Source organism: Musca domestica, unplaced genomic scaffold (genome assembly GCF_030504385.1).
Source record: "Musca domestica strain aabys unplaced genomic scaffold, Musca_domestica.polishedcontigs.V.1.1 17, whole genome shotgun sequence".
In the NCBI taxonomy this organism is placed as follows: domain Eukaryota; kingdom Metazoa; phylum Arthropoda; class Insecta; order Diptera; family Muscidae; genus Musca; species Musca domestica.
The window spans coordinates 2,445,011-2,457,419 of NW_026712230.1; the positions used below are offsets into that span (position 1 = coordinate 2,445,011).

A 12,409-nucleotide genomic window follows, 5' to 3' on the forward strand; every position below is an offset into this window, starting at 1 on the left:
ATGTGGGAGATATCACAAGAAGTGGACCGATATAACCCATCTTTACACCAGATCTTGTGTTAACAAAATATTGAGATGTGTGAATTGGAGATGCTTATATTTTATGAAAGTTTTAATTATTCAAAATGTTTACCCGGTGTGGGGGAGGTACCGATATTATGCCGATATTATCCATTTACACATCTGATATAGCACTTATACAAATATTGGGATTTGCAAAGTTTGCACTTAATTTGATTATCCTTTCTTGTTCTATGTAGTAAATTATTATCTGTAAAAATTTAGACCTTTTGTGGAGAGATACCGGAAGGAGTGGGCCGATATTGTCCATCTCCGAAATTTATGTTTGACAATAACATTACGATGTATCAAATGAAATCTACGTAACTGATGATCATCATTTTCGAAATAGTTGGGTCCAATGACCCCGATGAACCATAAACCTGTGATAATTTTGATTGTTGCTATATCAACGAGGCGAAAACGAGCCTTATCAATCAAGATGATTTTTCAGCAAAGATACAACTTTATAAACATCAGGTCCATATCTGTATTCCAAATGTGATGGAAAATGCAAATTCCAAAGAAATAATATACGCACCGCGAAATAATATACGCACCGTTTGACTATTTTTACTACAATAGTAGTTCACGCTTCACTTATCCGTAACAATTCTTGGCAGGGGCAAAAATACATATAAAATATAATAAAAATATAAAAAATTAAATAGATCTAAGAGAATTGACATTTTAAGAGAAAATAAGTTAATTTATAGGATCCAGAAAACTTCTCCATCTTTCCAGCTGGTTTCTCTTGAACGTCCCACCCCTTTGTCTGCCGGCTTCAATTTCCTTTTTATGTGTCGTCTTCCTTCTGTAGCCAAAGTTGTCATCGTTCTCTGGCAGCGCCGTCATACAGACCTTGAACAATTTATCGTTCCAGCATTCAAAATTTTCCTGTCACTCCGGCTTGTATTTCACTCGATCCACCACTTCGACTTGGCACCTTCATCACAACTTGAGCTTTCTGCATCATTTTTTTATTCCAGCGACGCAGTTTGCTATCCTTCTTAGTCGTCATCTCGCTGACAAACAGTCCATGTTTGACTTAGGTCGTGTTCCGTTTTTACATGAATAGAACATCTTCTTTTCTTTTCCACTTCGATTCTTCAAATCTCCCGGTTTCCACTTTTCTAGGGACCTCTTCATTTACTTTTTTAAAGCTTGCTTCTTTTTCGACGATTGGGTCTTCCATAAGAACCTCTTCAACCATCATATCTTTGTTCCTCAGCCTCGATTTTGGATGTTTTTGATGTCTTCTGCGATGTGAGTAAATCTTTTTTAGTTGCAATACATCAGCCTCCAACAAAGAGATCCTTCTATATTTTTCTTCTCCAGCTTCTAGATTTGCAGCCAACCCGTCTCGTTCGATTTCAGCTGCAAGTCGAGCAATTCTTAAACAAGGCAACTCATCAGTAAGTTCAAAGCCTTGCCCTTGCGTTCTGTCTCTTGGTTATTTGTCTTTACTTTCCTCGGCTATCCAAAGAGCATTCTTGACTTTCCCCTTCACATCCATGATAAGTTTGAGGGCATCTTCCTTTTCATTTTTCTGTGATATCAAGGCAACCTTCATAGTCTTACTTCATTTAAGGCATTACACGATTCCTGTATAAAGTTGATTCCTTTCTTCATCGTCGTCACGGGCGGCCAATTCACCGATTCGTCCTCCACGGGATATGTCCCACCCCTTCTGTCTGAAGATCTCCGATATAAAGCTCCCTCGCTAAATGTGTTACCACAGTCTTCTGTGCTGAAGTCTCTTTCTAACATCAATTCCAGATATAGGTTTAGCACGGAAACTTTCCATTCTTGAAGATCAATTTTAGCCTAGCTGACAGAATTTCCTCAACGTTAAGACAAATTCTTCAACATATATGTGAAGATTTTTTCTCCACTATCCTCCACTGTTCCGAAGAGTAATGTAAACCGGGATCTTGTAATAAAAGATACTACGTTTTAATTGAAAGATCCCAGTTTACATGAAGCTTGTGTCTTTTTGCGGTTCCTACTTTCAAATATTGAGAGTTGTCACATATAAAGCCATTTTGAATAAGTAATACCGGAAAATTTAAAATAACACAATTTGTTGGAAACACATTTCGTTTTCACTACCTAAATTATATCGGCATTGGAAATCACAATTTAGAAATAAAGTATAAAGAACAGTTAAATTCGCCGGGATGAAGTTTTGGTAGTTTTAGCAATCAGCAAATATTGCAAAGCTGTCAGTTTCGGTTTAGAAAAGCATAATACGGAGTAATATGCCAATGGAGGGAATACTCCAGACTTAAACAGTCTTCAGAATATTTATACTTCATTCAGATTTAGAGGAGTGCTACCCAGTATTTCATTGCGTTCTAAACCACATTTTTTATGTCGATTACGTATATTTTATCCGCTACTGTACGTGAAACCGCAATTCGTATCAACACCATAAAAATATATTAAATTCAAATAAGTCATAATAATTATTCATTCCTGAAGAGAAGTTCTAGCGGCGGCAATCGTTTCGGATAAATAAGCAAATCCCAAAAACAAAATGATATTTTCAAATTCTACCATCAAATGGGTTTTAATTATTGTCAACTGTTTTAATATAGTGAGTATTCGACATTTGGTTTGTTCCAGAAATGCATTTGGTTTGTTCCAGAACTGCAAGGATGATAAAACACGATAACCAATTTTCCTTTATATTATCGAAACAAATGTTTAAGCCAGTAGCTTCTTGCAGGTTCTGGAACAGAGCAATTAACATCGACTCAAAATAATAACTGAAATAAGTGAATTTTCAAGTTGGGTGCCATCATTCATATCGTGGTGACGATTTTGAATTATAAAAATTCTCCAGAAGTAGAAAGTATGGCTATGAATTTAGTCGGTATGGCTATGTCGGGCATTTGCTGTGCTGCCGCATTTATTGAGTGTACAATTCTACTAGAAATAGTAAGGAAACGATTGAATGGTTAAAAATGGAAAAATTTTAGAATTGATTTATATTTATAGATCGCCACTGGATTCCTCTGCGAAATAATGACGCTAACAGTTTTGTGGATTTACACGACCCAAGTGTTTTGTGTTTACACATTAATTCAGATGGTAAGTATTAAAATTGGGAATAACTTGCAGTAATAAGAAGAGATCTTACGCCATTACGTCTTGCTAAAATAATGTGTAAGATAGCGGCAAAATCCTACCGATTTTATTCCTTTTTTTTTTTGCCTTCCACCATACACAGTATGAAGGGTATATCTTGTCCCGCCTATAACACCTTAAAATATACATTTTAGGCACCCCAAAGTATATATTAGTCTTGATCAGGATGAAATTCTATGTCGATTTTGCCATGCCCGCCTGTCTGCCTGTGGAACTATATCTTGCTACCGCTACATATTTCCCAGTATATAAGAGACATCGTTGTATAGAACTGTCCAAATAGATCCACATTTTGGTATAGTCCCATATAACTGTACCTCCAGACATTCGGTATTTTGATGATTTGTGTCACATTTCTCAACGGAAATTATTTCAAGTTTCGTATTTGAATATCGTAATGTCCTATGACAATTATTGGATATACAGGGTGAGATAAAAAAAACTACAACCAACTTCAGACTGCTGTCATTTCTAAGCCACTCGTCCGACAGCTGTTAAAATTATTCCAGTGACAGCTGATTATATTGTATATAGAAAAAAAGTTATTCGTGGTGGAATTCAAGCGTGATAGTGTGATTACTTTATATTTGGCTGGAAAACCACAAGTGGCTATCGTTAGAGCACTCCAGCATTTAAATGTGAATAAATCTTTTGTGTCCCGTAACATCGCTCGTTCACGTGATACTGGTAGCGTACATCAGCAGAATGGCTCGAAACAGAAATGGTTCGAAAAGTAACAAAGCGACTTGATCGAAAAATGGTTCGTGAGCTGGACATATCGCAATATTCCATTCGGCAAATATTAAAAAATGAGCTTTACCATTGAAATTCCAAAAAGTTCAAAAACTTATACCGCAACTGAAAGAAGATAGACTCAAAAGAGCTAAAAAGTTGCTTCGCTTGCCCGAAAGTGGTGAACTGCCGGATTTGGTTTTCTCCGATGAGAAAAAATTCTTTGTCCAGCATGTGCACCTTCGGTTGCCCACTAGAACTAAAGCGCCGGACATGGTGACAGTGTGGGCCACCATAACAGCCGATGGTCGCTCTCCGCTCGTATTAATCGACCGTGGCATCAGAATAAATGCCGAATATTATGGCGAAAATATTCTGGAGGGGATATTAAAGCCTTAGGCACGCAAATACCGCAGAGCAACATTCGTTCAGCGTTTCATTGGCCGTTTGAAGGCCATAACTCTAAACTTATTCCAAAATTTGATGCTATTTCCGACATTTTTTGCTTATAGTGTTTGACTTTTTTGCAGTTTTTTATCTCACCCTGTGCAGGTGCACGTCTTCGTATATGCTCCAAAATAACGTTAACTCCCTATATTACGTTCTTTTGTAATTTCATCAGTATTTTTCGTCGATATTTTTTTGGAAAATTTGAAATTCCTTTCCTTCACTCCTTATACTCTACAACACTATTGGGTATGGGGTATTATAAGTTTGATTGGGAAGAATCTTTCTATCTCGTCGAGCTAAGTCGATCTAGTTATGTATGTCCGTCTGTCCATGTTAATTTGTAATCGCTCTACAGGTCGCAACTATGGCCCGATCCTCACGAAATTCAGCATGGAGGTGTGGCTAATTTTGTTTCAAATTTCGTGTTTAAAATTCGTAATGGATCGTATAGTCCCCATATAAAGATTTTTCTTTGAGCTGTATTTTTCTACGGATTTTTTGGAAAATTTTCAAGTTCCTTAAAAGAAAGGTGGAGGATATTAAAAGTTAACTTGTTATATATACATATTTTTCATAAATATATTGAGTAGTATCCACTTATTTATCTAAAATTTACATTTTTTCTCCATCAGATATTGCATGGTGTTATAGCCGGTATCATATATCTACTAATTCATCGTTTGCGGAAAATGGATCTAGAAGAGAAGATTAAATCAATGATGACACCGGTCATGATGCCATTGAATCCAAACGACAATCATTTGATCACAGCAAACGTTGTCGAGAACCAATATTGTTCTGTTGAATGATAACTTCGCGAACATCGTCGAGATTATTCGCGGATCGGTGATGTCTTCTCCGGTGTATAAGGACACAAAAAACAATCGAATACAGCAGTGTAAATGACTGAAAGAGAGTGGTAGTTCAAAATAATAATAAAACATTTCGAAACTTGTGTAAAGTTTAACGGGTTTACTTCTGCGGCCAACAAAGCCCAATAGAAACATTGTTGTCGTCGCGTCATATTAATGTGGGACTTCCAGTGAGCATCCAAACAGCCTATCTGATGTGTCGTCACGGAACTGCCTTCAACACTTAGGCAACTGTCGGGTATGGACATATGTTTAAAGGCGTAATCTTGGCCACTGAACAGGCCACAACAATGTAGCTGAAAATATAAAAATTGTGGTACCTATATTCAATTAAGCGAATGATCTGTTGTTTCATACCCGTCTTTGTATATCATCCATGGGCTCTGGATTTATTCCAACAACACGCCATGCCGTTTCCAAACTTTGCAAGGTATGAAAGTAAATGCCGTGCGGTTGAAAAGAACGAATCTCAAGATATTCTATAATAAGCAGGGACAGCATAAAAACGGAATACTACAAAAAACTCTAATTTTAAGATATTTGGCAATGAATGATTTTCTTTTCTTAAACATACAATTACATTTACTCCCAAAATTTCACTACACACTCCGTAACAGCCGATGACGGTGGTCATAATTAGCAAACCACATAACAGAATTCCCAGAATGAAAAAAGCATGGCCATCACTCCCAGGAGCAGAGTATTTCACACCCAATCCATCGATTACTAAATTAGCAACGGCTATTATCTGAAAAAAAATTATTATTTGATTTAGCCCTCACATATAAGTAAAACAAGTTGAAACGTATCAATCGGTTTGGCCGACAACTGTGACACCTAACATCCAATTTTCTTTTTATTTTTTTTTTTTTGGATGCAATGTATGATTATTCAATATGATTATATTTAGGAACAATCAAATTCTTGGGAATAAAAAAAGCGAAAAAGTGAAGAAAGGATTTATAGAAAGAGGTACAGTCAGCAGGGTGGTTTGTCTGGCCAAGTAATGCCCGTGGCAAACATGTAACTGACGATGGTATCTATGTCTATCACTCGCCTGCCAAATTACCCAGGTCTCTTGCTGGATTACATACTAATCTTCATCTTCACATAGTCTCCACTAGTCAGAAACACTGTTGTCTCATTCGAGATCAGATATCTAAAACTGTAGTGGTCAGTCAGTACCTACCACGATTCTTAGATCAGACCTACTAAGTGATAAAAGAAAACTCGTTTTTCCTCTCGAAATTAAAATTGGCCGTTTAACAGTCTCATCAATCGGCAGAGCAAATTACTGGAAACCACCTTCACTTTCATCAGCATAATCATATGCTTTCGTTGCAGTACTTGCTTGGGTGTTACCGTGAGAGTCATCCCAACCATCATATGGTGGATACAACTCCCCCAACCAGGCGGGACAGGATAGACATACACGATCTAGAGAAGGAGATCCAACGCTATACGAGAGAATCTCTAGATAAAGAAGCCTATCAGGCAGGTCTGAGTGACGTTCATGCCCATGCAGTCGCAGATGCTATCAGCAGTTACAGGATGAATGCCGTCCTCGGAGCCCAACCCCCATCCATTGCAGCTGAAGAACGCCAGCTGCCTAGACAAACCAGTGTAGTTTTGGCGCAATTACGTTCAGTATGGACACGTTCGTATTGGGCACGAATTAAAGAAGATATGCGTGACGTCTGCCCGGCGTGTGATACAGGCCCGCACAATACGCTGCACCTCTTTAATTGCTCAACTAAACCTACCCAACTCATGCCAAGAGATCTCTGGCTACATCCCGTTAAAGTAGCCGAATTTTTTAACCTGGAGCTTGAACCAGATTAGCAGAATGCAAACACTCACGTGTGCTACTGCTACAACAAAAACAACTGGAAACCACCTCAGACGCTTAATTCTCCACTATGTCGATATGTCCTGGAACCTAACAAAGCTCTCGATTTAATGATTCGATCTAGCCTATCAACATATATTGGCATTTGTCCTGTTATGCTATTGTAATTTTCTCTTACCATTTCAGCTGCGTTCTGATTGTTCTGTCTGAAAAACACTGCAATTGTCATTGAGTGTTTAATCATTGGCTTAGGGATTCCTCCCTATTTACTCCAGCACCGGTCCCTTCATCCATATTGGGGCCGTTTGTGCAAATGTCTAGACCACTCAGAGGAGGTTTAGTATCAGCCGAGGCGTCTCGGTTATCGCAGGACATGTAATCGCTACCTCTATTACCTTCACTTATTTATATTTAGCAGTTAATTTAGTGTGGTTGAGGGATGCTCTTGAGAGCGCAGCTCTTTGCTCTGTGGTTAATTTGGACATAAGTATCCTGAAATAAATCGTATGCCACCAGACAAGGCACCCATATATCAGAACAGGTAAGACAACTGTGACATACATCCAGTCTACGATTTTTTGTATAAGCCTCTAGGTCTTCCTTATGGCGTCCCTGTATCATTATTCCACTCTATCTATGAACTTTAAAAGAAATCTTCTCTTATTAATAACAAATTGACAGGGGACGCACCAAGTAAAATGGGAAGGATTCGCTTTCTATGAGATTTATTTTTTATACCTTCAAAAGTTAAATAGGGGGCATTTACTTTGTCATTCAGTCTGCAACACGACAAAATATTCGTCGGAGATCTCATAAACAACCAATATTCGTGATTAGCAAATATTTATAAATCAATTTACAGATATCCGCCCCTCTGTCCGTCTATCTGTCAAAGTCAAAATTGAGGTAACAACTTTGAAGACAACTAAATAAATTTTTTGATATTTGTACTGATGTACTCCTTAGACATTTGCTGTTTTTAATGGGTTATATCGGTCCACATTTAGGTAAAATCCCTGTATTCCTGATTTTCGGTATTTCACAGGGTTTGGTCCCAATTGTTATACCGGGTTCCCAGTGTGTAGTTTTATTCCTCCCAAACAGTATTCAATGCAAGTCCACTTTTTGTTATAATCCGTAAAAACTACAGATTTTATATCATCAAATTCGTAAATAACGACATGAATTTACACATTCACGGATAAATATAAATATAAAAATAAACCTTAGTTCGTTAGGAAATTAGAAAGAATTTACGCCTGTTATTCCAACGAGATCTCTAAGACAGTTTGAATCAAAGCCTCTCAGAAAACTTCTTATAGACAATATCTGAGTATGTATTACAGCTACACAGTATGATCAGCTAAGTCGAGAGTTTATTCAGGCCTCGAGGTGATGAGAAAGACAGATGATTTACAAACCATAATCGTGGCGCCCGAATCGAAAACAAAACAGGATTTCTGTCATAAGTCCTAAACTGGCTTTTTATGTAAAAGAAAAAAGTAATTTGTGGAAGCTTCGTTTTTTTAAACCTCTGAATCACAAGTTGACCACATCGGTTGCCAGTTAAAATCTGTATCAAATCTTAGGTTAAGTTTAAGGGACGCTCGGTTGCATTTTTGGCAACCGCTCCACTCGGAGACCTGCTGGCCCATTGTGTTCATCCTAATAATAAATTGGAAGAATGAAAGAATAGTAGAAAAAAGTAAGGTGTTAGTGGTCTAATAAATAGTTATGAGATGATTCACGGCTAGAGATCTTGCCGTGTCGTCTTTAGCCACTTAAATCTTCTGGCTAACTGAATGGGTAAGTTTAGAGAACAAAGGGGTAAATGTTAGAGAACAAAGGGGTAATTGGTAGAATCAAATCATGTGATACTTGTCCAACCAACCTGTGTTTGATCTTCTCAATTTCCTCTTCGTCTTGACTGTTTCTACAGTAGTCAATATCATCGCTGCCCCATTTCAAGGTCATTACCCTCTCCTTGCAGTGACCTGTGATAATACCCACCACAAGTTTTAAGTCTGGTTTAGACAATGACAGCAACGACTTTGTTCCCTCCTCCGGGAGTGTGGAGATGTTGCATCCCGTCGTCCAGCCATTTTTGTTAAATTATCTCCGAGTAGTGTTTATTAATTACCTGTAGGAAGTGGCGTAGGGGTGGTTTGATCGAGTTCTCAACTTCAATAGTAGTGGATTCGGAGCCTAGCCAATTCGTCTGCAGTCTCGATGCCTGGAATATTATAATGACCAGGAACCCAGCAAAGCTAGATGGACAATCCGACATTTTCCAAAAATCTCCTGCAGTCCAAAACAACCTTAGACTTGTATAGTCACCGGACTGCTATCCTCGTTGTTCCTCGTGACCAACAGGTCTATGGCTTTTTTGACCGCAAGAATTTCCGCCTGGAATAAACTACAGTCGTTTCTAAGCTTGTAGGATTCACGAACATTAAGAATATCACAGAAGACACCAGCGTCCGTTCCACATTCCATCTTTGAACCGTCGGTATAGACAGCTATGCCGCAGGTCCCTATCAGGAATGTGAATGTCAGGTGGGTCAAAGCACAACCGTGGTGAGATATAATCACTAGTGTTGGCTTCCTCTCCCACATTCCTTTCACACCTTAGGATCGCAAAATGTCCAAAGAATTGACTGCGCCATTGGTTTAGTCTAAGTGCACACCTAATTGCCTGTTTCTCTACGAGTACGTTTAGTGGGCTTAAGCAAAGTAGGGTGTCCAGTGTATCTTGAGGTGTGCTCAAATCTTAATACTCCCAGAAAATCCATCGTCCACTGAATAAAAAATTAGGTTTACGGTTTCAGAATCATCAATATAGCACTGACGTTGAAGTCCGGCTGAAAGTAGCTCAACTCCTCAGCCCTGGTGAACGGTTTCAAAAGTTAGATGTAATTTATACTTGTGCACCCGACGTATTTTGTGCTTGGAAATTCGTACGATATTACAAACTCACCACACAAATTATATTGAATACAAAAACAAATCCCTTAACCGTATTAAAAAATGCTCCCATTTTCAAAATCTCTGGATACTTGGACTGGGGCACAAGAATAACTAAAGTCTTGTGTTCCACAGCCGTAGGAACGTTTCGACATGTTTTCTTAATTACCGAACAGACTAGCCAATCATAGCAGCAGTGACAATGCGGATTTTGAGATAACAGTGCAAAAAGTAAAAGAAGTGATAACGAACGAAAGAAGAAAGTACGTCTTGACCTCTATGATGATTACAGAGCAAATAAACACGATTCCAAAATGCATACACACCATTCGTTATTGAGTTCATTAGACTTTTTATTTATTAAATTATAAAATACAACTTAAGTTTAGGATGTTATACTTAAAAGGAATTTTTATTACATAGTTTCGAATAGTATAAAAAAAACTATTTACTAAAAACAGTTTGAATTAATATTAAAACTAAGCAATTTTCAGATGGGCATTTTTTAAGGAAAAAGACAATTTCAAGCGATTTCTTCAAATTTATAATCTGAACAACATTCATGAAAAGTTCCTGATTAACTAATAAGAATGTAGTCCGAACACATAAGCTGAGAAAATGAACTGGAAGGAAATAAATCGTCCAGATTTCTAAGCCCACGTGTTAGATTTGAAAATTAAATGATTGCAATAAATAATAGATGGATTCACGTTTGTTATAGAGGAACTAGAATTGATTGATTGTGATAATTTATTTATCGTTGTTAAAAGGATATTTTTTGTAAATAATTGAAAATGTTGTTTGTTAAAAACTTTTGATATTTTTATTAAAATTAGTTATTGTATTGATTATTTTTTTCTACTTGTTTATTTAATTTTTTACTTTTTCGTATTCACATAAGTACGACGACAGTGGAAATTATTCACTAATTTTATGAAATTGCCTTTTTTGACAGATGATTTAAATTTTCGATCAATCATTCACATTGTTTAGTACATTCTATTTATGTAAAAAATTCAAATTAAAAAATATCACATTTAGTATTCGTCGGTGTTTCAAAATTTGAATAAGTGTTGTGGGATAATGGTATTACTTAAAAATATAAAAAGTATATATTCTCTAATTGCACAATAATTAATTGCATTTGTTTCTAAAGTTCATTTGCATCTATACTTATTTACAAAGGTTTAGTTTCTATTTTCTGTTTTCACCCATTGAAGTTCTTACATTTTCCATGGCAGTGGTATAAGACCCCATTTTTGGGTTATGTCCTTAAAATCACATTCGATGGCCAATACAACCTTTTCGGATTTGTGGGTTCGTGCTGACTGAGCAGATTTCAGTGTTAGGCATAATTTGTTTTCTCTGTGAGTGATATGTTGAGTCTGGAATAAAAAAAAAAAAAACAATATAAAATTATTGAATTTTAAAAACAAATTTTTTGATATAAACAAATATTCATCGCTGTTCTGTTGTACTATAACCAAGCTCCTGAACATAAATATTATATCAAAGACCTATGAAAAGAAATCAGTCGCGAAAAGTAAAAGACAGTTTAAAATATTCAATCAAAAAAAAAAAAAAAATAGAAAACACATGGATGCGGCCAAACACAGTTTAGAAATAATTATTTTGAATTCCACAAAAAGTAATAATATATCGTTTATAATAGAGTACTGAAGACAATGTTTTAGTTTGGCCTAGTTGTCAATATTAAAATGTATGTGCAAAAATTAGTTATGTTGAATTTTTTGTTCTGGTTTTTAATTGTCGATAATAAATAAAAAATCCATGCTGTGCAATTGCGTCACATAATGACTATTAATAACAGAATTAAAAACGGTTTATATGAATAACCTCTAGGATCCAGTAACAGTGTTTGTGAGTTTGGCTTTAAACTAATCTTTTTAAATACATTCTAACAGTTGCTCCTACGATGATCTCAACCTGCTTGGCCTAGTTCAGTATCGAAATTTTGGTAAAACAACTGTTTTTGCTAGGACTCCTTACGCAACTTGCGATTGCTAATAGTTCCTAACATTCCTGGAGTAATTACTAGTCATATCACTCCAGATGGTGAATAAGAAAGGGATAGTAGAACATGTAGTAGGACTTTAAATATGTTGGAAGATTCGGAAAACCGGGAATCGAAAAAAATGTATTAAATACTAAAACTGAAGTTGAGTAAGGACACAACCACTAATATGCTGGATTGATGCAATGCTTAGCAGCAGAATCATTAATTCCACCATTGATGAGGTATCCATTATGAAAGCGGTAACAAGAGGAAAACCGCTAGGAGACATTTTATCGCCGCTACCTTGGCTTA

At 36.7% G+C, this 12,409-nt stretch overlaps 2 protein-coding genes across 6 annotated transcripts in view; both read right to left on the reverse strand.

Moving 5' to 3' along the window:
- Positions 1–4,941: 4,941 nt before the first annotated feature.
- Positions 4,942–10,252, reverse strand: LOC131801579 (protein late bloomer-like). The gene is made up of 5 exons (XM_059120380.1): positions 10,094–10,252; positions 5,842–6,015; positions 5,625–5,780; positions 5,372–5,563; positions 4,942–5,301 (listed from the first exon to the last, which is right to left on the reverse strand). The coding sequence occupies exons 1-5, from the start codon at positions 10,151–10,153 to the stop codon at positions 5,161–5,163; spliced, it is 723 nt and encodes a 240-aa protein (XP_058976363.1). The 5' UTR covers positions 10,154–10,252; the 3' UTR covers positions 4,942–5,160.
- Positions 10,253–10,412: 160 nt separating this feature from the next.
- Positions 10,413–12,409, reverse strand: part of LOC101900653 (polypeptide N-acetylgalactosaminyltransferase 3) — a 35,120-nt gene continuing 33,123 nt past the window's right edge. For all 5 annotated transcript variants that reach the window (XM_020035422.2, XM_005179640.4, XM_011292644.3 and 2 more), the window contains one exon: positions 10,413–11,465. In XM_020035422.2, coding sequence (XP_019890981.2) covers positions 11,304–11,465 — 162 coding nt within the window. In that variant the 3' untranslated portion in view covers positions 10,413–11,303. The remainder of the gene's footprint in view (positions 11,466–12,409) is intronic.

What these genes read in the sequence shown, in the direction of transcription:
- LOC131801579 (XM_059120380.1), bottom strand. Translation starts at nt 10,153, where the DNA reads ATGGGAGCATTTTTTAATACGGTTAAGGGATTTGTTTTTGTATTCAAT. An exon ending in TTTTGGGAGTAAATGTAATT is followed by an intron (nt 5,781 to 5,841) that starts GTATGTTTAAGA and finishes AGTTTTTTGTAG; the next exon opens with TATTCCGTTTTTATGCTGTC. An exon ending in TGGATGATATACAAAGACGG is followed by an intron (nt 5,564 to 5,624) that starts GTATGAAACAAC and finishes TTATATTTTCAG; the next exon opens with CTACATTGTTGTGGCCTGTT.